A 26,340-nucleotide genomic window follows, 5' to 3' on the forward strand; every position below is an offset into this window, starting at 1 on the left:
GAAAACTGTAAAAGTTATACGCTTGCCACAAAGCGGCGTTCAATGTGATCATCATCATCACTGTGGTCAGCTTGTTTGCTGTCATTGCAAGCGTTCTGCTCGCGGTTTGCTTTACCTTTTGATATAAAAACTTACTTAAACAATATTCATCAAAGTTGCGCACCGCAGCCGAATTTCGGGAAAAACATTACAAGATACAGTTCGATGGTCAGCGCCACGAATGCGTTACATCAAGGTCGACTGCCGCAACGAGTTCGTTACATAGAGGTCCGCCTATACATGGGCTTCAATGGGGGATGTGTTGGGGAATTGAAAAATTTTGTAAAATCCAGGAATTCGTTAGAGGTTCAATTGTATGCCCCAAAGTACATGGCAAAACATGGGAAGGGGTGCTTGCCCTGTCCCCTTAAGCTACAATGAAGAAAACTGACATTTTGAATTCATGCAAAATACAAAACGCGATAAAAAATAAAAAAATAAAACTAACTTGCAAACAGACTACAACCCATTCACTGAACTGCAAAATAACAGAACAGGATAAAAAGTTATCTAGGCACCTTATTGGCCAGCACTGATTATGCCAAAGATTATAAAAGGGCATGATAAAACTGCCAGCAAGCATTTCACAATGTTGATGTGCTGAACACTACAATACAGTGAAAGCTTGTTAATTCAAACCTCAATAATTCGAATTTTCTGATAATTCGAACTACATTGCTTGGTCCAGCCACAGCCGGTCTCGAGGGAGAGCGCGCGCTCTTTCTTACGGCCTTCTCAATCGCCGCGGGAACAATGGGAACGTTTCTCCTTGAGTTATGCTCTCCGCCGCAGCAAGGGGCGCGACCTGCTCACTGTTCGCTCCGCGTCTGCTTCAGCGGCGGCGGGTGGCTTTTGCCTAGTTTCGCGCTGTCGCTCGCGAGTTTCGTGGCGAGTGCAGCCCCGAAATGAAAGAACACAGAAGGTAGATGCTGCAGCGGCATGTCGTCAACGTACTACACACATGAACAGATATAAAAAACACTGTCGTTCAGCAAACGTTCGATAAGCATGACATACATTGCGGCATAGTAGCTACTTTTGTCCATTTTAATCCGAATTTTCCCCAAGCCTCTACAAGAATAGGAACAAAAAAAAAAAAAAACTGAATGAGCAGTGATCACATCAAAGCTGCTTCAAGGCTAACATGAATGACAGCAACTCATCTGCAACAGCAAAACCGTCTTTCAGCGCTAGATGCGAAACCATCCATGTAGCACCGAAGATGAAAATAATTTCATAAAAATGTAATGTAAATTGCAAAATGCTTGCATGATATAAAGTATTAGTATAACAGTCAAAGTAAACATTTTAGGGTTGAGTTTTAAATGTTATTGCAATTCATATATTAGCCAATGTGTGGTATTATAAACATTATTTTAATTTTGCAAATAAACACTGTTTTAATGAAATTTTTACGTGATATTAAGCTTATTATGAAAACAATCAAAAATGGTTTGATATTCATGACACCACTTGTGCTCTAAGTGGTAAAAAGAGGCCAATAAATGATGAAGGTGATACTCGATGCAGTGACTTACAAATGAGTTCACCTATATGCTATATCGAATGTATGCAAGAAACTTCTAAAGCGTTAAAGGAGGACACTCTCACTGAAGACTCATTTCAAGCCCTATATAGCGACCCATTGAGGCTCTCTTCGGGAAAGTAAGGTTAATGTGCGGAAGGGAACGACCTATGCTAGATGCAAGGGCCGTAACAGCTATCGGCACATGACTATAAATTGTCAAGACGGACGTTTCATCTGAGAACAAAATCAAGGCACTGAAGGAAGTGATGGCATCTCCTACCATCCCATTTCCCACTGTCACATATCCCGGTTTACCTTACGTCGCTGGATATATCGTTTAGTTAATCAACTTTGGGTGTGACGCTTGCGCTATTCTTCTTGAAACTAGCGAAAGTAGCAGCCCCATGTAGTACACTATTCTACGAGGACAATATTCTAATGGACTGCGCGCATTATCCGAAACCAAAGCTTGTTGCCCTATTGAACAAGCTTCTTTTTTTTTCGAAAAAGCTGCCGTGCACCTACTAGTAACACAAATGTTCTTGAAGTACTTAAGATCCTGATTGAGTCAGCAAGGAATTGACAACAGCTATGTTATTAGGTCTTTGGTATTTGAAAAATTTCTCAGAATTCGTTTTCTCAATTAATTATACCAGGAAAGTGACAGAGAAGACCGAAAGGCCAACTCCTTATGTGCACAAATCGTGCAGGAAGATTTTGAGACTGAATTTTCTAGACGCAGGTCGCATTTTGATGAATTGATGAATATGTAGTGCAACGTGTAGCTTTGAAGGACAGTTTTTTTTATTATTTGCTGCTCTTTTCGATTCTGCTTAAGGGGGGACCCGGCTCTTTGGGATCGAAAATCGTCCCAAAAACCGAATTTTCAAAGTCTCCATTTTTGTGATCCCGACATGTTTCCGCACCTATCTGCAAATTTCGGTGCAAAAAAACCGCATATTTGTTGCCCTAGACGATTGTAAATAACTAAGTCTCCGAGCGCGGCCCTTTAAATTGAGGACAAATTATGCTCGATTTCCGCCGCGTGTAACTCGGGAGCACAGGGCTCCCTCGACGCCATTTTGGTCTCGTTCGAAACTGCGCATTTCGGACTTTTTTTTGAGTCAAGCGGCAACACTGTGCATACGATGGTTGCGACAAAAAGCAACCACAAAAAAAACACGCGACGCGCGATCCCATTGGCCAGTCAGGGCACGTGACCAGTACGGCGGGTGGTGATTGGCTCAAATGGAGTGGGTAGCCATGGGCATCTCAACAAAGACGCCATTTTGTCAAGGCTTCTCCGACGTGCAGTTAGTTCGCCATGCCTGGAGGCCCGACGAAGTTTCGCTCGAAAGACCGCTACGGACGTAAGCGAAGAAAAACGAAGAAGTGCACAAATGTGTCAAGCCTAGCGGAACGCGCAACGGATTCTCAGCAACCCGATATGGACTTGGAATCGCCGCAAGAACCTAATGCTTCGCCGGCTGTGCAGGACCACGTCGACAGTGCATCGTTTTGTGGCGACTCCGGCCGCCTAAGAATGGATACAGCACTCGTGACAGCCAGCGAACTGGAAGAAGTAAGTGCCCGCGAAAAAGCTGCACTCGGAAAGCTGGATTCGACGCCTGCCACAGAAAGGAAGCTCCAGTGCTTTCAAGCTACTACCGCGGAAGCGTCGGTCGCGTCAGCTGCGCAGTATACTGTTGTGGACCTCGCCGCAGTGAACGTTCTCCTTCGTGTTGCGGCGTGCAAAGTGTGCCGTAGTGACTTGAAATTAGTGCGGGGCGACCGTGACTACGGCCTCGCTACTAAGTTGGCATTGGTTTGCGAGACCTGCAGTGAAGTTTCCTCTGAATGGAGCTCGCGGAGGGTGGAGACCGAGAAGCGGTGCAACCCCTTCGAAATTAATATACAGTACAACCTCGTTAATTTGAAGTCATCGGGACCGCGAGAAATCTTCGAATTAAGCAGGTTTTCGAATTAACCGAACACACCAAGAAATAAGACTTAGGCAAAAAAATTCGTTGCAGGAACGTGTTACCTTTATTCGGCATATTTTGAATTACTACTGAAAGTAATCAGAGATGCTGGTTTGCCGCGTCCGGTAGTTTGCGGCTCCTAAGGTCATGCTCTCGAGTTGGTCAAATAGACGAAACATCTCTGAACTTCCACCGCAGCACTCAACAAAACTGCGGATAACGTTCAGCGATCCGATAACTTCACCAAGAGCAGGTGCTCGGGGAGGCTCGTCGGTGTCGTCGTAGCTATCGTCGCTGTCATCGCGCATGTTCGTACCAGCAGTGATCTCACTCTCCAAGTCAGAGTAGCCAGTCTGATCTTCGCTCTCAATGTTGATATACTCGGCGAAGCCGACTGCGTTGGACTCATCCTCTGCGCAGAGCGTATTGATGCGGTCGCAATACTCTGCTCCTTCGTCAAGAGTAGTAGTACATGGGTGGTCTGCATCGGCATCAACAGTGCTTTCACTGGAAAAACCAGCGTGTTCAAAACACCGCCTGATCAATGTGGGCTCCACTTGTTTCCAAGCGTACACCATGAGGCATATGGCTCCGAGGAGGTCGATGGAGTACTCCTTGCCATTGTCGTAGCAAAGGAGCATGCGCTTGAGCAGGTGGCACCGATAAATCTTCCTAGTGTGGTGAATGACGCCTTGGTCCATCGGCTGTGAGATCGAAGTGGTGTTCGGAGGTAAAAATACCATCCTAATGGCCTGGAGATGTGGGATGTCGCCATGTGCCGGGCAGTTGTCGACGACAAATAGGACATTCCTGCCCGTGGCCACGAACTTGCGGTCAAGTTGCCGCACGTACTCTTCAAATATTGTACCTGTCATCCAGGCTTTCTTATTGTGCCTGTAGACGAGTTCATCCTTTGGCGGCAGCCGCGCATTTTTGAAGCAGCGAGGCTTCCCCGTCTTCCCGACGACCAGTAGCAGCAGCTTGTGTTTACCGCACATGTTTGCGCCGAACAGCACAGTAATCCTGTCCTTGGCCTGTTTCCTACCCTTGATGGCGGTGTTCTTCACTGCGAATGTTTTTGTTGGCAGCATCTTATAAAAAAGTGCAGCCTCGTCAAGGTTGTAAACGTCGTCTGCACCGTACTCGCTAAGCAGCGGCGCCAATGTGTGGTTTCTCCAATCCTCGACAACGCTCTCGTTAGTGCTGCTGCTCTCACCAGAGACGGTGAGAAAGGTTAAATTATTGCGTTCTTTAAAACGGCAAAACCATCCATTGCTGCACTTAAATTCCTCGTGCCCAAGTTGTAGAGCTAGGTCGTTGGCCTTCTCCCGCAGTAGCGTTCCATTGACTGGAAGGTGGGCAGCGTTTGCTTTCTGCAGCCAGCGAAGCAGAGCAGCTTCCACATCTTGATACGTGGGAGCCCGCACTCGTGACCGCTTCGAAGAATAAGTCTTGCCGTAAGCCTCTAGTATTTTTGACTTGTTGCTCAATATTGTGGACAACGTCGAGAGGGGCACGCCATGCCTTTTGGCCAACTCGGTCTTCGAACAAGCGCTCTTGCCTGCTTCCTGGATCAAGCAGAACTTCTGCTGCAGCGTTAAAGTCTTCTACTTTGGCATTTCTGCACTGCTACGGTCACAAAGCTAGCACTTCTGCACAGTCCCGCCCAAAAAAACGGCACAGTAGCCGACCCCTAACCACAGCGCACAACACAAAGAAATGGCGCAGGCGAGACCGGCGCGGCGGTGGTGGTGGCGTACTTGCAGCGTCGGAGGCACGGGGGAAGAGTGGGCGAAGCACACCAAGGGATGGAGTGGGGGCGAGGTCACGTGATAAAAACTGGTATGCCCGCCGTGTTGCAGTGAAGCACGTCTTCTCCTCTGCAAGCGAGTGTTTCGGCGGTGCGCGAGGCGCACTGTGGACAGATTTTTGTGCAGAGAGTGCTCCGGCTGGGGCGCTTCGCCTATAAATCATCACCATTACAATGTGCAGGGTTCGTACAGGTGGCAAAGAAAAAAATTCAAGGATATTCAAGGAATTTCAAGCCCCCATAGGAGGATTTTCAAGGCCCCCTTCGAGGGCTTAATTTTTTTTTCCATGTCGAAGATCTTCAAACAGTGCTCTCAAAACGTCTGAAATATTTATTCCACAAAGAAAAAAAAACATCACTACGCAGATTTGCTTCTATTGCACAGAAAAAAAATAAATACAGCCTCATAAAATATTACAGTGAAAGTTTGGTCATATCCCGCAGAAAAGTAAAAAATTAGTTTTATAAAATTGTTGGTTATTTCCTATACCCTCACAAAATATTGTCCACTGCTTCAACTGCACAAAACAAAAAAATCATTAAGAAGCAGCTCCTCAGGGCTACTTCAGGGGAGCTCCAGCAGCTTTTGTTGAATTTGGAGCTGGATGGCGTGTAGCTATTCACTCGTCTTTGGCCGTCTTTCTGAGGTTATTGGACTTTACAATGTGTGTCACATTGTTTTCTGCCTCTGCTTTATCAGCATAGGCATTTGCAGATGCCATGAAATCATCAATTGTCAATTCCAGCTTCTTTTTCTTGACAACAAGCAGTCAAGTCCCCATTTAGTCGCTGAAACTCCAGCCCTATAAGCATTGTGCACTGTGTGTAGCCCACAAGTACCTAAGTCCACACACAGAACTTGGTGGTTTTGTTGCAAGTGCTCTTGAAGACCTTTGAAGAACTTCAGATTGACATTGGGCCCATCCATCGATATCTGAAGAATCTTGGCAAGAGGCAAAGGCTCGAGGGCGCTTAGCAACTTTTCCTGAATGTCATCGGCTGTGGAATGCCCCATAAAAACGGAGGTGTAATACCTACCTGGTCGTCACTTGGTGCGCAGAGTCCCAACACCTCACGTGCACATCCATTTGCTTACTTTGCAGAAAGTCATTTGCCGACTCGTCAAACAGTACGACATAGAATTCACTGTTCTATTTCTCGCTGCAATGCTGAAAGAAAGAAAGGCCTGAGACCGTGACACGTCATATAGGCGCATTTCTTCTCACCACAAGAAAACGCCTTTGCCACTTCACTGTCCGGAAACATGCGCTGAAATAGCTCCCCTGCTTGGGATGACGACCGGTACGAAAAGTGGGATGTCACAACTTTCAGAGTCCAAAGAATTTCAGCGTCAGTGACAAGCTCGTGTGCTTTGCAAGCATCGTTTAGGCTTGGCGACTGCGAGGAACACGCTTTAGTAGACTGCTCTACCGCGACCGGCGTCAGGTACCTTTTCAACGCGCTCCCTTGCGCTACCTTCATTGCGCCAATATGCTTGCCGCTTTTCATGTGACTTTTTAAAGCGGATTCACCCATGGCAGTCACATCCACAGTTTTACCGCAAAGCTTGCACTTAGCCCGATGCGGACTCATTGTATCAGGCGCAATCCACTGCTTGTATTCGTCATGGTGGAGCCACGTAGCCTGAAACTTGCTCTTTCGGGGCATTGTGTCACATATGAAAATATCATGTGCACTGACAGGCAGAAGCCACGCTCATTCCAAAAATGCAAGCACTAGGGCAACGCCAGCGTAGACACGGCCGCACGGCTCGGTAAACCTATCTAAACACGTTGGGCTCGGTGAGTGATGGCGATGCGATAGCGATGGGACGACGCAGCCACGCGCCCACTGCAGTGTTGCCAGCCGCCTAACGAGAATGCGCTAAATAGGCTAAAAATCGATACGTTTCCTTCCCCGCAGTTCATTCAGAACTCAGTCAAGAATAAAACTTTAGCAACAAAAACGTTTTCATGACGAAAAACACCAGTTCAAATTTAGTATTCAAGGAATTCAAGAATCTTCAAGGACCAGTCATAAATTCAAGGTTTTTAAGGGCCTTGAAAACAGACTTCCGTAATTCAATGGTATTCAAGGTTTTCAAGCACCTGTGCGCACCCTGTATGTGGCTTTGCCTCGCGGCTCCGTAGGGCCGTCGTTTCGCCGGGTTTGCGGCGAAACATGGATCAGGCATTGCCGCATAGCAGTCCAAATTTTCTAATTAACCGGGCTGGCGCAGGCCGCCTGTTCAAATTATCCGGTCAAATTTACATTGGAAAATACGGGACCGCAGAAAACCTTCGAATTATCCGGGATTTCGAATTAACCGAGTTCGAATTATCGAGGTTGTACTGTACTTGCAGGACGAGCAATGCTCTCGACTGGCAATGGCCAAACAGCCATGAACGATATATTTGCCACTATGGGATTGTCCAGCCGCGGCATGCATAAAAAAAACGTTTCAGCGCCACCTCAAAAACACGCTTAGGCCTGCTGCAGTGCGAGCGGCCGAGGCTGCTATGGAGCAGAGCGCACGCGAAGTGACTAAGCTGTATGAGGAACTGTGCTTTGGGCACCGCAACAACATCGCCGTGAGTTACGACGGAAGTTGGATGACGCGCGGCCACTCTTCACACATTGGTGTCGGTGCCATCATCGAGCTATTTACGGGCTACGTGCTCGACTACATAGTCCTGAGCAATTTTTGTTTGGGATGCGAAGTTGGCCCAAAACTTGGCACAGAATGCTATGAGGAATGGAAAAATGAACACCAGTGCCAAAAAAACACTGACTGTAAGGCAGGACAAATGGAAGTAGAGGCAGGCCTGATTTTATTTCAAAGGTCGATTGAGAAGCTCAACCTCCGGTACACAACTGTCCTTTGTGATGGGGATAGCCGGACTTATGATGCCATTACCCAGGCTGAAGTGTATGGTTTTGTGCAAGTTAAGAAGGAGGACTGCATAAATCATGTTCAGAAAAGGATGGGGACGGCACTCAGAAACCTGCTGCAAAAGCACAAGACTGAACATGAACGAAGCCTGGGAGGAAAAGGGCGATTGACAGCGGACCTCATCACAAAGCTGAGTGCATATTATGGACGTGCACTAAAATCCCATGAAGATGATGTGGAAGCCATGAAGAGGGCACTAATGGCTACTTATTGCCATGTTACTTCGACTAATGAGGAGCCGAATCATTCACTGTGCCCAACTGGCGAAGAATCATGGTGCCGGCACAATGCTGCGGAAGCAAAGAAAGAGCCAGTCCCTAAGCACAAATATAATTTGCCGAAGGATGTCGCCATGGCCCTGTTGCCAGTTTATCAGCGGCTTTCCGAAAGAAAGCTGCTTGAAAGGTGTTCTCGAGGAAAGACTAAGAACTCCAATGAGAGTTTGCACTCTGTCGTCTGGAGCCTTGTGCCCAAAGCACGACACTCTTCGCTTTTTGCTGTTGAAGCAGCTGTTGCTGAGGCAGTGTTGCGCTTCAATGCAGGGAGCCAACATGCAGTGGCAGCAATCTTAGGGGAACTAAGCACAAACGTGCCAAAAACTGGCCTCAAGAGGGGTCGAGAAAGAGATATACGCCGAAGCCGCATGACCGGAGAAACTTCAAGTTTCACATCTCCTAAAAAAGAGAGTGAAGCACAGACACCAGGACTCCATGCACCCTGATTATTCTCCTGGGGCATATTGAGTGGTTTTGACTGGTTTTTTTAACTTTCCAGTGAATAAACATGTTATAAAACGTTTTTCTTCATTTTCTCAAAATCAAAATATTGGTAACGATACATGTTTGGAGGTGTGATATCTCTGGTTCTACTTATGATATTGCTATAATTCCTTTTGCACCAGAAAGCCAAATTCATGTACAGTGCAAAAATACCAATGAATTTGTGGTATTTAATAAGGAAAGTTTTCAAAAATTGCATGTTTTCTGGAGCGTCCAGGTGGTTATTTGGTCTCTGAACTTTGACAAGCTGTAAATTTGGTTAAAATGGGACCAGGACATTCAATCTTAATTTTTGCATTTCTCTGCGTGTTCTAAATTGATTTCATGGGTCAATTTTTATTGTAACTCAGATATTTTTTTTTACAGCTCACCTCCAAACGAAGAACATAAAGTGCTCAATATTTTCAAAACTAAATGACTTACACAAAATTTATATGCATATTTGAAATCAGCACAAAAAACTGCATAAGTGGTGCAACTTTCGTCAGAATCTACCTGTAAATAAAAAAAATTGTCTCAAGAGCAGGGTCCCCCCCTTAACTGTGTATGCCCGTTTCCTTGATTAAAAGTATAGTCGCGAGACTACATACAGTCAACGACCGATTATTCGGACCCTCTAGGGAACTCAAAAACGTCCGAAAATTCAGGCAGTCCGAAAAAATGAATGTATGCAAAAAACGCACCTTTTTTCTTTTTTTTCTCGTATCTAGAGGGTCAAGGGCGAAGCACCACGCTTCCGAAACACTGCCACAGCATCAGAGAAGTGGCTAAGAAAAGAGGCACTCAAAAGCTCTGTATGCAGCAGACTGCCGGTTTATTATGAATGTGTCGTCAGGGCAGTCGGTGTTATTGCTGCAGTGGCTTGAAGAACTGGCTGATCGTCGTTTGGACGGCGTTCCGCTTGCATGCGATCATATTCTCCTCGATCTGAGCAAGGGTCATACCAGCACTGTAGACGGATGAAAGCGTCAACAACGCTCGCGTCAACTCGGCGCTCGTAGGCAGCGCGGGCGTTGGCTCCTCATTTTCAACATCGGAGTCCTCTGAATCCTCCACAACCTGACGGACTATTTCTTCGTCAGTTAGTTCTGCGCTGAAGTCGAGCTCGTTGTCCGCGTCAACAAACTGCTCAAAAGTTATTTCCGTGGGTATGGAAACCCCAGCAGAGCGGAGGTCGTTGATCACGTCGTCCATGGGCGGGCACACGTCAATCGCGTTGGTGCTTTCAGGACAGTCCACTGCCTCTGTGGCGATTACGAAGCCCGCGTGACGAAAACAGTTGCGAATCGTGTCTTGCCTCACCGCTTTCCATGCGTCCGCAAGTATTCCAACAGCAGACCGAAGGTCAACGTTATAGCCTTTGCCGTTTTCCGCACACAGCACCATGCGGTTTAGTACCCGCGAACGGTACAAAAGTTTTAGATTGCGGATGACGCCTTGGTCCATCGGTTGGAGGATTGCAGTCGTGTTGGGTGGCATGAATTCCAGCTGGACAGCCTTCAAGTTCTTGATGTGACCATGAGCGGCGCAGTTGTCAATGAAAAGCACGACACGTCTGTTCTGAAGTTGAAACTTCCTGTCTAAGCTGCGGACGTAACTTTCAAATAGCTGCTGAGTCACCCACGCCTTTTTGTTGGCTTCGTACAACACTGGCAGGGTTGCCCCTTTGAAGCATCTCGGGTTTTTAGACTTCCCGATAACTAACAAGGGAAGCTTCTCGCTGCCAGACATGTTGCTGCCGACGAGAACGGTCAGCCGTTCTTTACTATGTTTGCCACCACGGCATGGGTCACCAGCAAAAGCGAGCGTTCTTTCCGGCAACATCTTATAGAACAAACCAGTTTCATCGCAGTTGAAAATGTTGTCAGCAGAGAACTGCTGCAACAAAGCCTGAAGTTTTCCGTTGCGGTACTGCTGAATAACTGCGCTGTCGACGGCGCCGCTCTCACCGCAAATCTTCTTGAACTTCTGGTCATTCCGATGTTTAAAGTTCCTCAACCATCCATCACTAAACTTAAAATCCTCAATGCCGATTTGAACTGCGAGAGTTTCCGCTTTTTCTTTCAAGATGCAGCCCGAGACCGGCAACCGCTTCGCAATCATAGCATTGAGCCACACGACGAGGGCCTCCTCAAGCTTCGGATGAACACCTTGGCTAGCATTCTTTTTTTGGGCACTAGATGGTTTTTCGGCCGCTTCCAAGATCTTGCCCTTGTTCTTGACGAAATCTGAAACTGTTTGCTTCGAAATTCCGAACTCCTTGCCCACGTCAGCCTGCGATCGGCCGCTCATTACTTGCTTGATAATCGCGGCTTTCTTCTCCATCGTTAACCGACGGTACTGCTTTCCGCGCTTCGATGCCATCGGCGAGGACGACGAAGACGGAGTGGGGGCCATCGCAGGCAAGCGAAATCCTCAAGTTCAGAACAGTGGAGTTCCTTGACGAACGTCGAAGCACCTAGGCCTAGCGTCGCAGAGCACACTTCACACAACAGCGGAACAACACGCCACGCTAGTCAAAATGCGCAACGAAACGACGCCGCCGCCGCTGGCCGCCGCGGCGCCTCCGAAAATTGGCGCTGGTGAACATAGCCAGTGTGGCCAGACCAAATCGGTGTGTGACGGCTAGATTCGGCTAGTTGTGGCTCAAAGTTGTGATATGCTTCGGCTGCAAGTCGATTTCCTTCGCAAGAGCGCTGCGCGAGGAGCCAAAGGACCTTCGAGGACCTTCCGAGGCGTCAAAAAGTCCGAAAAATTGGACGGCGGGGTGTTCGAGCGTCCGAAATTACAGATGTTTTTATACATTGATTCTACGGGGCTCGTGGCGGTGCCGCGAAGATGTCCGAAATATCGGGCATGTCCGAAAATTTGGGCGTCCGAAAAATCAGTCGCTGACTGTATACATCTTTGGTCTTAATTTCAACCGACTGATATGTTTTGAACGAAACTAGAACAGCCCACTCCACTAGACAAGTGAAATTTTTTACTATACGAGTAAATTTTTGTTCTTTACTCTGAATATGAGACGCACCATGAATTTTTGCCGGTGCCTCTTCTGATCTAAACGAAAACGGTAGCGGTTGACAGAATCTCCACCCAACAGTTCACCATGCACTCACGTCAGGTCCCGCTACACCTGCTTAAAACATTCAAAGGCACATTGCATAGCCTGGTAAATTTATTTTTGTATAAAACTGAGGGGTAAAAAAATGTTGAAGTGTACACGAAGCTTCATTCGACCGTGCACGGCCGCACTGACGAAGGCGTGCGCGCGCGTGAGCGGATTGTTGACTGTATTTTATTCCTCGTACACGATAAATGTTAGATGCTGATTACGGACTTTGTATAAACCATAAGGGGCGAAATGTCAGGACCTGCCGGTTGCAACTGACGCGGGCGAAGCTAAAAGCGAGCGCGCGTTTCCCTTGCGCGTGAATGGCTATAGGGAGGAGCAGCAGTGGGGCGGTGGCGACCCCACCGAGGCGCGGCGGGCGGTGGAAACAGACCCCATTGGAGAGGCCGTAAGAGAAGAGAAGCGCGCTCTCCCTCGAGACCGGCCGTGGTCCAGCCAAGCTCCAGAGATCGGTGTACAAAAAAGCTTGTTATTTCAAATGCGAATCAGTTCCACTACGGATAATTCGAACTATGTGCCGCTGTGTCTGGGTGGCTAGGCGCAAAACCAAAAAACTCCGCGAAAGAGCGACATAGTTAGAGGCTGCGCATGTCCAAAATAGGGAAGAAGATGAAACCAGATAAAAGACTATGCAAGAGTGGGTAAAGCCTAAATGGCGCCATGACCCTGCCGCGGAGGGTAGGGGTTGGCGGAGGCTACCTGCTCTCTCTTTCGCGCAACCTTCAAAACTCTCAACTAAATACTTTTGAATTCGAGCCCTGTTAATTGGGAAATACGGATAAGCACTGTCAGCGTGGCCCCAGCCAACGCCCATGAAAGGCTATGACTTCGGACGGGCGCTACAGGTTACGCAGAAAAAACGTTTTTAATTTTTTTTATTTTATTTTACTTTTTTTTGTGAGAGGCGTCCATCCATGTGCCCATCAGTCGTCAACAAAAGCACACGGGTCAGCCATGATCACGACGCTGGCTTTTAGCATCGTTGGCTTCAAAAGATGCTTGCTGCTATCGCGCGTGGCATTAGATGGCACCTATCAACCATGGCATGATAAAGCGAGCGTAAAAACGAGGCTTGTGCAGCTGGACAAGCGTTGGCACTCTGCCAAGTTCGCTTCCCCCCCTTGTGGAGCTAACGTCGAAAAGTAAACACACCGCAATGTTATCACTGCGCAGCACCTTAGTACACTGTCAATAAATGCGTTGTGAACCGTGACGTGACGATGCGAAACAAAGGGACGCGCTAACGACTTAGCATTTGTTTTGTTTTTGAAATTCTTAGGCAATAATCGGGGGTAGGTGGATTCATTATGTGAGTGGGTCCGTTACGTGAGTAAATATGATAAATTTACCCTACTGCAAATGGTTTTTGTCAGTTTTTTCGAGGCCATTCGATAATTCGAACTTTTTTCCCGGTCCCATGAAGTTCGATTTAACAAGCTTTTACTGAACTATGCTTTGGTACAACATATTACTTCTGTAAACAGGCCATCTGCAACTCTATAAAGGTTTGAGAAAATGCGTTCAGGATGATCAACTTAAAGTGCATCCTAATAAAAAAGTTCCACAGAAATCAGAATACCAGTGCAACAGGTGTTTAGTTCAAACAGCAGATCTATTTTCTTATAAAGACTATTCCTAGCAATCAAGGCTTGGGAGCCAAATGAAACTGCATTCAGGCCCACAATGTGCACTTCTGTGTAAAAACACATTACCTGCTGCCCTTGAGGGGGGACATGGTTCTTAAAGCTATTTTTCTTAATTTTTAACCAAAGTGAATAAAACTCAGTATTTTAATACAATTTCTTGCATTGATTTCAAATTTGTAACTATTTTTCTAACTGGTCAATTAGTTCAAAAGATAGATCAAATTAATTGTTCATAATTTGCAGAAAAAATGAAAAAATAACCACACCACAAAACATTCAGATGGACACTTTGCTAGGTACTAGAAAGCATAAAGAATACAAGGTTAGGAGCACTTTTTTGATATAACAAATCTTAGCGATGGTATAGCAGTTCAAAGTTCACTGTCCCAAATGTAGGTGCCCTACTGTCTGATGTAGAGCAAAATTGAAAATCTTTTGAAACGAATTGCAAAGTCTGTTCCTAAGATAGTGTGTCTGATGTAGAGCAAAACTGAAAATCTTTTGAAACAAATTGCAAAATCTGTTCCTAAGATTGTGTGCTTTGCACTTTTAGCTACATTCCATAACAAAAATTATGACTGTACCTCCATTAAAGGCGGAGATATCACTTCCGTAAATGAGCAAGAAGTCAAGAATGGGTGTTCTGAGAAAACGAGAAAAAAATTTTTTTTATTTATGGGCAGATTTGGACCAGATTTGCACCATTTGTGCATTTTCTCGTGCTCATTCCAAAACTGCAAACTGTTTTTACCTAATGCAGGTAGGTTTATATATAATAAGAAAAACTGGTCTTTTGTTTGGAGGAAGCGTAATTGGTAAACATTCAATCTTCAGAAGATTTCGATCATTAAATGGTATAGAATCATCAACGGACTGCACTAATTCATAAATGAGCCTTCTAGGATGATGTGGAAGAAAGAAGCCGAGATATTGCTGCTACAAAATGGTGACTTTGTCTAAAATTCAATTTTGAGAAATTAGCGAAAATATGTTTTTGGCACATTTTTGAATTACCAAGGCCAACAGCAAGTCAATGAGTTATGACTGGTTTTTGGTGTGAGATCACCGTTTCCCGCCAACATAAATGCCCCTGTAACTCAGAAGTAAATTTATTTCGACTAGGTTTGCGACTACGCATGCCGCGTGTGACGCCGTTTTGCGGTCGCTGCGCCACTAACTTTTCCGAGTGCTCGATCTGTCGCGCCCATGAAAACTGCTTAGGTATCACTTTTTCATCTGCATGGTCATTTTACCATGCTTCTACGTGGCAGGAACCGCCTTGAGTAAATCTTCTGTCACCTATCTGTCCTGCGCTTCGTCACTGATTGCGGATAACACGATGCCGCGATGCCGCGTCACTGGCACGGCTCTTATCTCAACCTTTGTTCGCTTTTTAGGCCAGTATGACGATCGAGCCTAAATTTTCCGTGTTTTACGGCGTGGTCGTGTCGACAGAGCGTCGCGATCCTTTCAAAATGGCACCAAGCCGCAAGCAGCCGATGCCGGCGGCCAACCAAAAGTGGCCATTTCGGTCACATGCCTTCGGAGCCCAATAGCAGCGCGTGTTTCGCGCAATTTTGTCCCTTTGTTTTCCGCTTCGGGTTTCGCTCACGGACTCCAATCGTGACATAAAAATAGCCTGAATCACGATCTTTCGAACGAGACTAAAATGACGCCGGTGGAGCGCATATTTCTCGATCTGTGACCGATCAAAACTCGGTGCGATTTGACCTCAATTTAAAGGGTCGAGCGTTCACATTTACAACTTTGGAACACTGTAACATGCAAAATAGGTGGTATTTTTTAGCCAAAATTTGCACATAGCTGCAGAAACGTCTCAGGACCACGAAAATAAAGAAATCGAAAATCCGATTTTTAGACCAATTTTTGGTCCCAAAGAGCCGTGTCCCCCCTTAAAAGTTCAAGAGTGAAAGGCAAGAAGCAAGCCCTAACCGACTCGGCAGGCGGAGCACCAGTGGTTGCTGGAGGAGGACTTCGGGGATCCTTGTTACTCTGGTCATCAAGCAGGATCTCCTCCTCTCGAGCCTGGCCATTGTCCAGCCCTGCTGAGCTCGCCAGGGACCGGCTTTCCATTGGTGGCATGCGTTCCAGTAGGCTGCCCCTGTACAAGCATAGTGTTCTTAGACAAAGCCAAAGGCCCATGTGAAAACTTTAGCACACCACTGTTAACGCTGTGACACCTGAAACAGACTAAGTGCACACCCACAGCTCCCAACAAGCATACGTTAAATTGATGCAGCAGGAGGCACAACAGTAAGGCACCAATGATATGGCAACATTACGGAGGTAAACATCAAAGGCCTGATAACAAGGCTAGCAGTACCAGTAAAATAAATAACCTGTGTCAGAAATCTGATTGGCTAAGTGGCTAAGTGGCTAAGTACAATTTAACTGAAGGAAAAACAACTTGTCGAGCTTCTGACAAGGGTCTGGATGTTTCGAGACTTAACGGGTCCCTTTTTGCAGGGTTGGGAGATGGACCTTAAAGCGGAGACTTCTATATGCGATGCCCATTGTTACCATTTTCTTCTAACAATCGGCATGCCTATAGTCAAGCCATCTCAAGAAGCATTTTTTTTTATAGTCTTCAATAGCCATATGCATTTGACTACTGGCCTCGCAATTACGCCGCTGGGTCTGCTTCATTTGCACAAGTGCAAGTCGACCCCCTTTTCAAAATTTGAAAATCTAAAATGCGGGGGGGGTGTTGACCTACTACATTCGTGTCGCCTTAAAATCCTGTAAATACGATATGTGACCATGACAGACGCATGTGTAGTTTTGCTGCACAGTTTTTGTCTTTACAGACTAGACAGAGAGAATCACTTTATTCTTTCAGCGCAATATTAAGTGCTCAGCAAGTCGGTGGCTTGTCGGATCAACGCTGGCTGGTCATGCTATTGGTACGATGCCAGCCAGGCACACCAGGAGCATGGGGAGGGGTGAGAAAACAAGGAGGATTGAACCGCAACAGGGCATGAAAAGCGACAGCGTTCCAAGCTCACGTAAAAGAAGGAGCAATTGGGTAAGAGGGGTCTAAACAGAGGAGGTACTACAGTCGAACCCCGATATATCGAATTTTGGTTAGTGAAAGCTCGTTAATTCGACCCCCGTTAATTCGGCAAATCGGTTATTTCGACGTGCACGCGAGGTCCCTCCAATTATACATAGGAGTCTATGGGGCAAAAATCTCGTTATTTCGACCAAATTTTGCCGTGTGTCGGTTAATTCGACGTAGCTGCATAGCCCCGTAGCCCGCCATTTCGCATTTCACTGCAGAAGGGGTAAAAAAACAAAAAAACGGCCAAGAGCGGCGCTAGTGTGCAGCTGAAAAAAAAAAAAAAGGCAGCGTACGCCATCCGCACTGTCATCGCCATCAGCAGAAGGATGCAAGAGGAGCGAGGTCAGCCGGAAGTTCGATCTTTCCTAGCCCTACCTTCGCGCAGTGGAGTCGTCGAACTTCGCCTCAGCGTGTGTCGTCGCCACGTGCTTTTTGCATCTACGGTCACGCTTCGCCTATGTGTTTATTGTGCTGTGTGTGTGCATAGAGTGCTGTGCCTGCGCATCTTGACGCTGAGTGCTGCTGCGATGGCAATACCAGCAAAGCGGCCGAAGTATGAAGCAAAGACCTGGCCACAAAAGTGCAAATATTGAAGGCGATCAAGGACGGCGTTTCACGCCAAGACGTGATGAACAAGTATGGAGTGAAGAGGACAACCTTGGCCATGTATGTCAAAAATGAAAAGAGCATCTTGGAGGCGTTCGACAGTGAAAGCTTCAATGCTAAAAGGAAAAGACTGCGGACGGCGGCCCACCCGGACCTCAAAGAAGTCATACTGCGTTGGAGGGCCACTAATTTGTGCACAGGCTGAAAGATTCGCCGCAAGAATGAATGTCGAAGGTTTTAAAGCCTCCGAAGGTTGGCTCGCTCATTTTAAAAGCCGGCACAATCTCACGTTCAAGAATGTGTATGGCAAAAGAGCTGCCGCGAGCGAAGAAGCAATCGAGGAGTGGCGGACCAACAACCTGCTTGAACATTTGGCTGTGTATGAGGTGAGAAACATATTCGACGCTGACGAAACAGCAGTGTTCTTTAAAGCTCTCCCGGACAAGACAATAACTTTCAAAGGTGACCCGTGCAGAGCAGGAAAACGCAGCAAGGAAAGAGTAACTATTCTACTTGCCGCCAACATGACAGGAACAGAGCAGTTGCCGCTCTTAGTGATTGGAAAGGCGCAGAAGCCTAGATGCTTTAAAAACTCGAACCTTCCTGCTAATTATCAAGCTAACAGGAAGGCTTGGATGATATCCAGCATTTTTCAGACGTGGCTGCATCAGCTTGACCGGCGTTTTGGAATGGAGAAGCGCAAGGTCCTCATAGTTGTAGATAATTGCAGTGCTCACTGCAAGGTGTCAGACCTTGAATGAATCAAGCTGGTGTTTCTCCCAACTAATACAATCTCAGCCCTACAACCCATGGATCAGGGAATAATTCAGTTCGTGAAATGCAAATACAGAAAGCACGTTTTGCAGCGCAAGCTTCTGTGTATGGAAGCGGGGAAGAAATACGAGCTTACGCTCCTCAGCGCTATAAACATTCTGGCTCATGAATGAACCAAGACGCCTCCAGCTTTGGGCATAGTGGTTTTGTATCACCGGACTGCCGTGCAGAGACACTGCCATGTGAGACGGCTGACGCAAACGCAGAGGACGACAGCTGTTTTGACAATGTCTTGCCTTCTTTTGTGCGGCTTGCTGATTACATCACCATCGATGATGGCGTCGCAGTCGCCGGACAGCTGACTGAGGACGACATAATTCAGGAAGTTAAAAGTACCGGCAACGACGATTCATCAGAAGATGATTGTGAACAGGTGCCCCCGCCGTCGAAGCGCACGGTTAAAGAAGCCGCAGAAGTGCTGTCCGTTCTGGAAGAATTCTGCGAACAGATTACCGATGGTGCGCATGCCACGGAGCATCTGGCAGTGATTAGCGCTATTGTCGCCGGTCAAATTCGCCTGAAAAAACAGATGGTGATAACTAACTTCTTTACCAAATAAAGGCATGTCATCCAGGGGCTCATTTCGTTTTTTTTTTTGTTTGTTTTTCTTTTTGTCATTCGATAATTCGACAGTCGGATAACTCAACAATTTTTCACGGTCCTATCGATGTTGAATTAACGAGCTTTTACTGTATCGAACTCACGGAATATTCCCTTGAAAATTCCATGTAAAAGTGTAGGAAAGCCACGTCATATATCGAACTCAATTTCACCGGTCGTTCGATATATCAAACTCCGCACCGCGCACTGGAAAGTGTGCCTTCACCAAAGACGATCGCATCACCTTCGACCGTTTGCCACGTGACGCGCGAAAGGAATAAGGGGCCAGTTCGGCGACGGCTGGTCTAGGGTAGCGCCGCGCCCATTCCCCAAAGGCGCGCGCATCTGCGGTTATCGTTTCCCGCGCGCCAGCATGTGACGTTTGCAAGCCATGTGCGTGATTGAACCAGAGAGAACTGGTGGGGAAAAAAAAACCTGTTAGAGCGAAGCGCAAAGCTGTGCCCATTCTTTTGCCGAGCTATCTCTCTCCTTCCTCCCTCCTGGCCTTTGTCCGCAGTAGCACGTGCTACGCATGTGCCAAGCCAGCTCAACCCGTTTTCAGACAGAATGTCGGACGCTTTCTCCAGCGTGTGTTGCAAACCCTCTGCGCGCGGCGGCTGACATGGCTATGGCGCCTACAGACGTTAAGATTTCCTCTCTTTTTTTTTTGCAAGATTCTTCATTCTTATCGTGCTGTACGCGTGACATAGCGCAAGATCTGCGGACGTTAAAGAGGAACAGTTCGTGCTTTTTTTTTTTTTTTTTTTTTTTTTTTTTGCGGGAGTCGTTTATCCTTGCATGTGCGAGTCAACGAAAACACGCGGTCAGCTGCGATCATGACACCGGCTTTTAGCATTTTTCGCTTCAAACAGCATTTGCAGCTATCACACTTTCCAATAATTTTATTTATTTATTTGTCTGTTTGTACCCTCAGGGCTTACAAGAAGCGTTATAAAGGGGCAGTGGATTACGCCCGCCCCAAGCGCGGCGTGATAAGTCGAACCAGGCTTGTGCAATCAAGCCAAGTTCGCTCCCCGCCACCACAGGAGCTATCAAAAGATAAACACGCCCCGACGTTATTGCTGCGCAGCATCTTAGCACGCTGCCAAGAAATTAGCTGTGGATGAGACGACCGAAACTGAGTGGCGCGCGCCATCGACATGCAAGCGAAAACGCTCGCGATTTCTGCTGCGGCGACACAGAAACCTTTTGAGCTGCCGCGGTGGCTCGAGCGGCGAGAGGGACACAGTTCCAACAAGTTGGAAAATTTTCGCTCTGTCACTGCCGCTCGTCGCTGAGATCGCTCAATCACTTGCATGTGAGCAAGCTGGCCTTAACGCTTTTTTTTTTTTTAATTCTCGGGTGCAAAAGTGGAGGGTGGGTTCATTATGCGAGTGATTTGATTACGCAACAAATACGGTATCATTTTTTTGCATCGTAAGTGCCGTCACAAGCCGATTTTTGTATATCGGACTATCGATATATCGAACTATTTTGCGATCTCTTTTAAGTTCGATATATCCGGGTTTGACTGTAGTAGAGACGTGCAGGGGTGAGGAAAGTAACAGATGACAATTGGCCAGCTTTTCTTTACCAAATAAATTTCACTTTCAAGTGGACGGTTTTATCGGAGGCACATTTAATAACAAAAAATTTGGATAATTCTGACATTTCTTCATTCCCTTAAGCCCAAGTTTGCAAGGTTTTACTATACTTAGAAAAAATATAGTATTTAAAACCCCCACCATTTAACTTCATATAGGCTCAGTTCACAATGCTTGGTGATACAAACCTGAGGTGGTCAAACTTGGAAAACAGTGATGAGAACTCAATGGAGCGCTGCTGCAGCTCAACGTTCATGTTGCCACCAAAAGCATCCACCACTTTTTTGATCCGCCTGTGAAATGCAAGAAGATTTGACAGATAATTTAAACAGAAACAAGGTACACTCAACAATGCAATAGCAAGGACAACTTTTTATTCAACTGCAAAAGCTACCAAGAAAATATTGCAAGCCCGGTAATGCAAGTCAAAGTAGTGGGCAGGAAAGACCACAAAAATACTACCAGGGACGAGTATATAAATACTGACATATTCTGGTAAATCTTACCACCTGGTGGCAGGAATTCGCAATTTAATCAAAGACTAAATTTTGAATTGATCCGGAAAGTCGTAGTTTAAGCAGATGGTGTCATACTGTGTCCTTTCGTTGCTACTAAACTTTTATGATTGCAGCATCTCAAGTGAATATACCACATTTTGTGATTATGCCACTTAGGTATTTGTGTTCATATCAACTTAAGACAGATTCCTTTTTCTCTTTCAATAAATTACAGCTGCTTTTATTCCTTAATCCTGCCTGGTTTGCTTTTAAAATGGGTTCAAAACAAAAACCCACTCAACCAAAGACGCCGCCATGCTATAAGCAAGAATGGGTGTTGGTATTTCCAGTACATTTCACAGGGTTTATTTAGTTTATTATATTCTATTTCAAGCTATTTTGGCACTCTCAGATATAGATTTAACAAAATCTGTGCGTTTTAGTTAATGGCACGTTGTGTACGTGACTTAAGCGGCGCGGCAGTCGTTCTGTTCTCATCGCTGCATAGAGGTACTATACTAACTGTATGTCCTGTTCATAACATCAGTGCTTGTAGATGCACACTACCAGTGAAAAAACACCATATGGAGAAATTAAGTTTTAAATGGTTCTACCATGTTTCTCAGCTCCACAGCCAGGTATTTAATAATTTAGGAAGAGAGCTTTCCAATGAAGCAACAAAAAATTGTTGAAAAAGTCAGCAGACTGTCCCTTTAAGAATAAGTTCAATTTTGCACAAAGCAAAGGAGTATGCAGAAGCGCAACAACAATTTATAGTTTTAATTGTAACATGAAAAATCTTCACGACAGTAACTGCGCATTTAGGAGTATCAAGTGAAATACTGAAGTCATTTCCTTAGAAAGGTACAGACACAAAGTGTTTGAATTTCAGTCTTTTTACCTTGCAATGCCACAACTAACATTTCAGAAGAGGGGAGCCTGTATTGCCATTAGTCAGAATGAAAACTATGAATACTTGAATGGCTACTCTAATTGAAATCCATAATGGTTTACTACTTTTATTTGAAACTTTTAAATTTATACATGCTCCCAGCTTTCGTGACAGCTTGCTATCTCAGGAACTGACCTCCTAAGGTGTACAGTCGAACCCAGATATATCGAACTCGAAGGGGATTGCGAAACAATTCAATATATTGATAATTCGATATACAGAAATTGACTTGAGACGGCACTTACGATGTGAAAAAACGATACTGTATTTGTTGCGTAATCAACTCACTCGCATAATGAACCCTCCCTCCACTTTTGCATTCGAGAATTTGGAAGGAAAAAAAAAAGCGTTAAGGCCAGCTCGCTCAAATGCAAGTGAATAAGCCATCTCAGAGATGAGCGGCAGCGACAAAGCAAAAAATTTCCAACTTGTTGGAACTGCATCTCTCTGCTGTACGAGCTACCGCGGCAGCTCAAAACAAGGTTTCTGTGTCGCTGTGGCAGAAATCGCCAGCGTTATCGCTTGCACGTGACACTCAGTTTCGGTCATCTGATCCACAGCTCATTTCTTGGCAGCGTGCCAAGATGCTGTGGCGTGTTTATCTTTTGATAGCTCCTGCTGGGGCGGGGAGCGAACTTGGCAGACTGCCCATGATGGCTTGATTGCACAAGCCTAGTTCGATTTATCATGCTGCGCTTGGGGACGGGCGTAGTCTACTGCCACAAAATCATTGGAAAGCGTGATAAAGTAGCTGCAAACGCTGTTTGAAGCGAAGAATGCTAAAAGCCAGTGTCATGATCGCAGCTGACCGCATGCTTTCCTTAATTCATATATGCAAGGATAAACGACTCCCGCAAAAAAAAAAAAAAAAAAAAAAAAATCTGCCGTTCCTTACGTCCGCAGCCGCCATATCTTACGCTACGCCGCGCGTACAGCACGATAAGAATAAACGACTCCCGCAAAAAAAAAGAAAAAAAAAAAATCTGCCGCTTCTTAACGTCCGCAGACGCCACAGCCACATCAGCCGCCGCGCTCAGAGGGTTCGCAACAGACGCTGGAGAAAGCGTCCGACGTTCTGTCTGAAAACGGGCTGAGCTGGCTTGGCGCATGTGTAGCGCGTGCTACTGCGAACGAAGGCCGGGAAAGAGGAAGGAGAGAGGTAGCTTGGCAACAGAATGGGCACACCCTTGCGCTTCGCTCTATTGCGTTTTTCCCCTCTCGTTCCCACCGGGTCTCTCTTCATTCATGCACATGGCTTGCAAACGTCACGTGCTGGCGCGCGGGGAACGATAACCGCAGATGGGCGCGCCTTTGGGGAATGGGCGCGGCGCTGCCCTAGCCGAACTGTCCCCTCTCATTCCTTCTGCGCGTGGCTTGAAAACGTCACGCGGCAAACGGCCGAGGGTGATGCGGTCGTCTCTGGAAAAGGCACACTTTTCAGTGCGTGGTGCGGAGTTCGATATATCGAATGCATGGTGAAATTGAGTTCGATATATGACGCGGCTTTCCTATACTTTTACATGGGATTTTCAAGGGGCTCTTTCGCAAGTTCGATATAACCAAAATTCGATATATCCGGGTTCGACTGTATATGCTTTCATCCCTGCAATGAGCTTCAGGCCCTAAAACCCAAAATTATACTGACAAGAGGATGCACTTCCAAAGAATGTAGTCACTTTTAAACCTAGCCAGCTGACAGCAGCTGATCGCATGCAACATTTCAACATTTTGGTGCTGAGCTAATGACCCTAACACAACAGTGTGTCAGTAGCCTTGCTATGACACTATGCAGAATGTGTCATAGCATATTAGGTGTGAAATTACAATGTGTTCAAAGTATGTCACACAAAGCTAGCTTCTACCTTTCAGACCCAAACAATACCACCAACAGTTCAACCAGCCAGGTCATTTAAGGTGATTAAGATATGCTGTTGTGTGTTGTGTTTTATGGCGCATAAGCATCTAAGGCTATCATGCGCCAAACACATGATGAGATCTGCTGTCCATGCAGCAGATGGTAATATGGTAATTAAAACTCATAATTTGTTAAGAAGGTTGGCATCTTTTAAGAACATAAAAAAGCATGATATATTAACAAGAGCATTTTCTCCTATGAGTAGGCTAGGGTGAAGAGGAATATATTCTGAATAAAATATTGGAAAATGCTTCTTTCTTAGTTGTTCTAGCTTTGTACAGGAATATAAAATGTGATTAATTGTGATAGTTTCTCCGCAAAGGTCGCATGTTAGTATTTCCTCTTTTCTAAGAATATAACCATGTGTAAGGTGTGTATGTCCAATACGGAAGCGACATAAAATGACTTCAGTGAATCGTTCTTGGTGTGTGCATGACTTCCATTCAGATATGACAGGTTTTACTAGGTGTAGCTTATTATTTTCTTCATTATTCCATTTAGACTGCCATCTATCTCTTAGCTTAGACTGCATTAACTTGACTGCTTCTTTGTAGGGAACGTGCACTTTCTTCATTTCTATATGTCGAGCTTGTGCAGCGCATATATCAGCGCTTTCATTTCCATCAATTCCTATGTGACTCGGAACCCAGAAAAGCTTTACAGTATGTCCCTGGGTTGTGGCTGTTTTTATGCTGTGTATGATGTCACCAATAAGCGATTTGCCTGCATTTTTATGATTATATGCTGTTAGTATGCTCAAAGAATCAGTGTATATGACGCTATTCTCTACGTTTTCAATTTTAATTTTTTCTAGGGCCATGAGGACTGCATAACACTCGGCAGTGAAAATGGATGCACACTGTGGTAGCCGTACTGTTCTATTCCAATTGTTTTGGACCACTGCGCTTCCGACGTATTGTGCAGATTTTGAACCATCTGTATAGAATGCCACATATTCTCTGTACTTTTCACTTAGGGCTAAAAATTCCTGCAATATGTGTTCATGTGGTGTTTGGTTTTTCTGGAATTGGTTTAATGTGAAGTCACATACAGACGGCAGGCAGTACCATGGTGGAAGTGGATCAGGTTTTCGGGTAATATTAGGTAATGAGTCTAATAAGTCTAAAACGACATTTCGCTTCAAAGCGGAGCAGAAGTGGTTTTATTTTTTGAGGTTTGTTTATGAACAGTGTTCGAGACTGGCCCTTTGTAACTATTGGGTAACAGATATGGTTTGGCAATGAACGGATCTTCAAAATGTATGAGCATGTGAGCATGTTTCTTCTGCTTGTAAGAGATGGTTCATTGGTTTCTACATATAAGCTATTTATGGGGGATGTCCTGTATGCACCAGTTGAAATACGCAAGCCTGAATTGTGTACGGAGTCCAGTCGTTTTAAATATGACGGCCTTGCAGATCCATATATTATGCAGCCATAATCTAAACATGGCCTAGCAGAAAACAGACGGCCTTGCAGGGGGCGGCAGAAAGTTAGGTGGGCGGATGAGATTAAGAAGTTCGCAGGGGTCAAGTGGATGCAGCTAGCACAGAACCGGGTTAAGTGGAGAGATATGGGAGAGGCCTTCGCCCTGCAGTGGGTATAATCAGGCTGATGATGATGATGATGATGATGAATCTAAACATGAGCGAATCACAGAGCGGTAAATTTTTAAAAGACATGTTCTGTCAGATCCCCAGTGTTTATGTGAAAGGACTTTCAATATATTGAGAGATTTCGAAGCTTTCTTTTTTAGGTTGTTTATGTGGGGAAGGAATGAAAGCTTTCTGTCAAAAGTTAGCCCTAGAAATTTATGTTCGTGCTTTACAGGTAGCTTAACATCATTAAGGTGGATGGTGGGATCAATGTGCAGTCCTCTTCTGAGAGAGAACAAAACAACTACCGACTTTGGAGTAGAAAACCTGAAGCCATTCCTATCTGCCCACGTTGCCAGTCTATTTACTGTGAGCTGTATTTGCCTCTCACATGTTGACACATTGGAGGATGAGCGTTGAGAGAGAAAGTCGCTTATACATTTTAGCATCCTGCCGCGAATGCCAAGCTCTCCCAAATCACGCAGGATCCCAAACCTCCACGTGGTGTCATAGGCTTTTTTCGAGGTCAAAAAATACGGCAAGGCAATGCTGATTATGGATAAAGGCTTCTCGGATAGTATTTTCCAGTCGGACAAGGTGATCAATAGTTGAACATGTTTTTTTGTAGCCGCACTGATGGGTATCAAGAAGTTTCCGGGATTCAAGAACAAACATGAGCCTTGTATTTACAATACTTTCAAAAGCTTTTGCAAGGCAGCTCGTCAGGGCTATTGGCCTATAACTGCCTGGGGAGTCCGGAGGCTTCCCAGGCTTTAAGAGAGGTAC

General features: G+C 45.7%; 1 protein-coding gene across 10 annotated transcripts in view; it reads right to left on the minus strand.

The window, feature by feature from the left end:
• The window catches only part of AP-1gamma (adaptor protein complex 1, gamma subunit), a 136,862-nt gene that overhangs the window by 45,115 nt on the left and 65,407 nt on the right, over positions 1-26,340 (minus strand). For all 10 annotated transcript variants that reach the window (XM_084589267.1, XM_084589269.1, XM_084589266.1 and 7 more), the window contains 2 exons: positions 20,785-20,889; positions 15,824-15,992 (listed from right to left, as the gene is read on the minus strand). In XM_084589267.1, the coding sequence (XP_084445393.1) occupies positions 15,824-15,992; positions 20,785-20,889 (274 nt within the window). The remainder of the gene's footprint in view (positions 1-15,823; positions 15,993-20,784; positions 20,890-26,340) is intronic.

This window comes from Amblyomma maculatum, chromosome 1 (assembly GCF_055883805.1).
Source record: "Amblyomma maculatum isolate TAMU_Amacu chromosome 1, ASM5588380v1, whole genome shotgun sequence".
NCBI lineage: Eukaryota > Metazoa > Arthropoda > Arachnida > Ixodida > Ixodidae > Amblyomma > Amblyomma maculatum.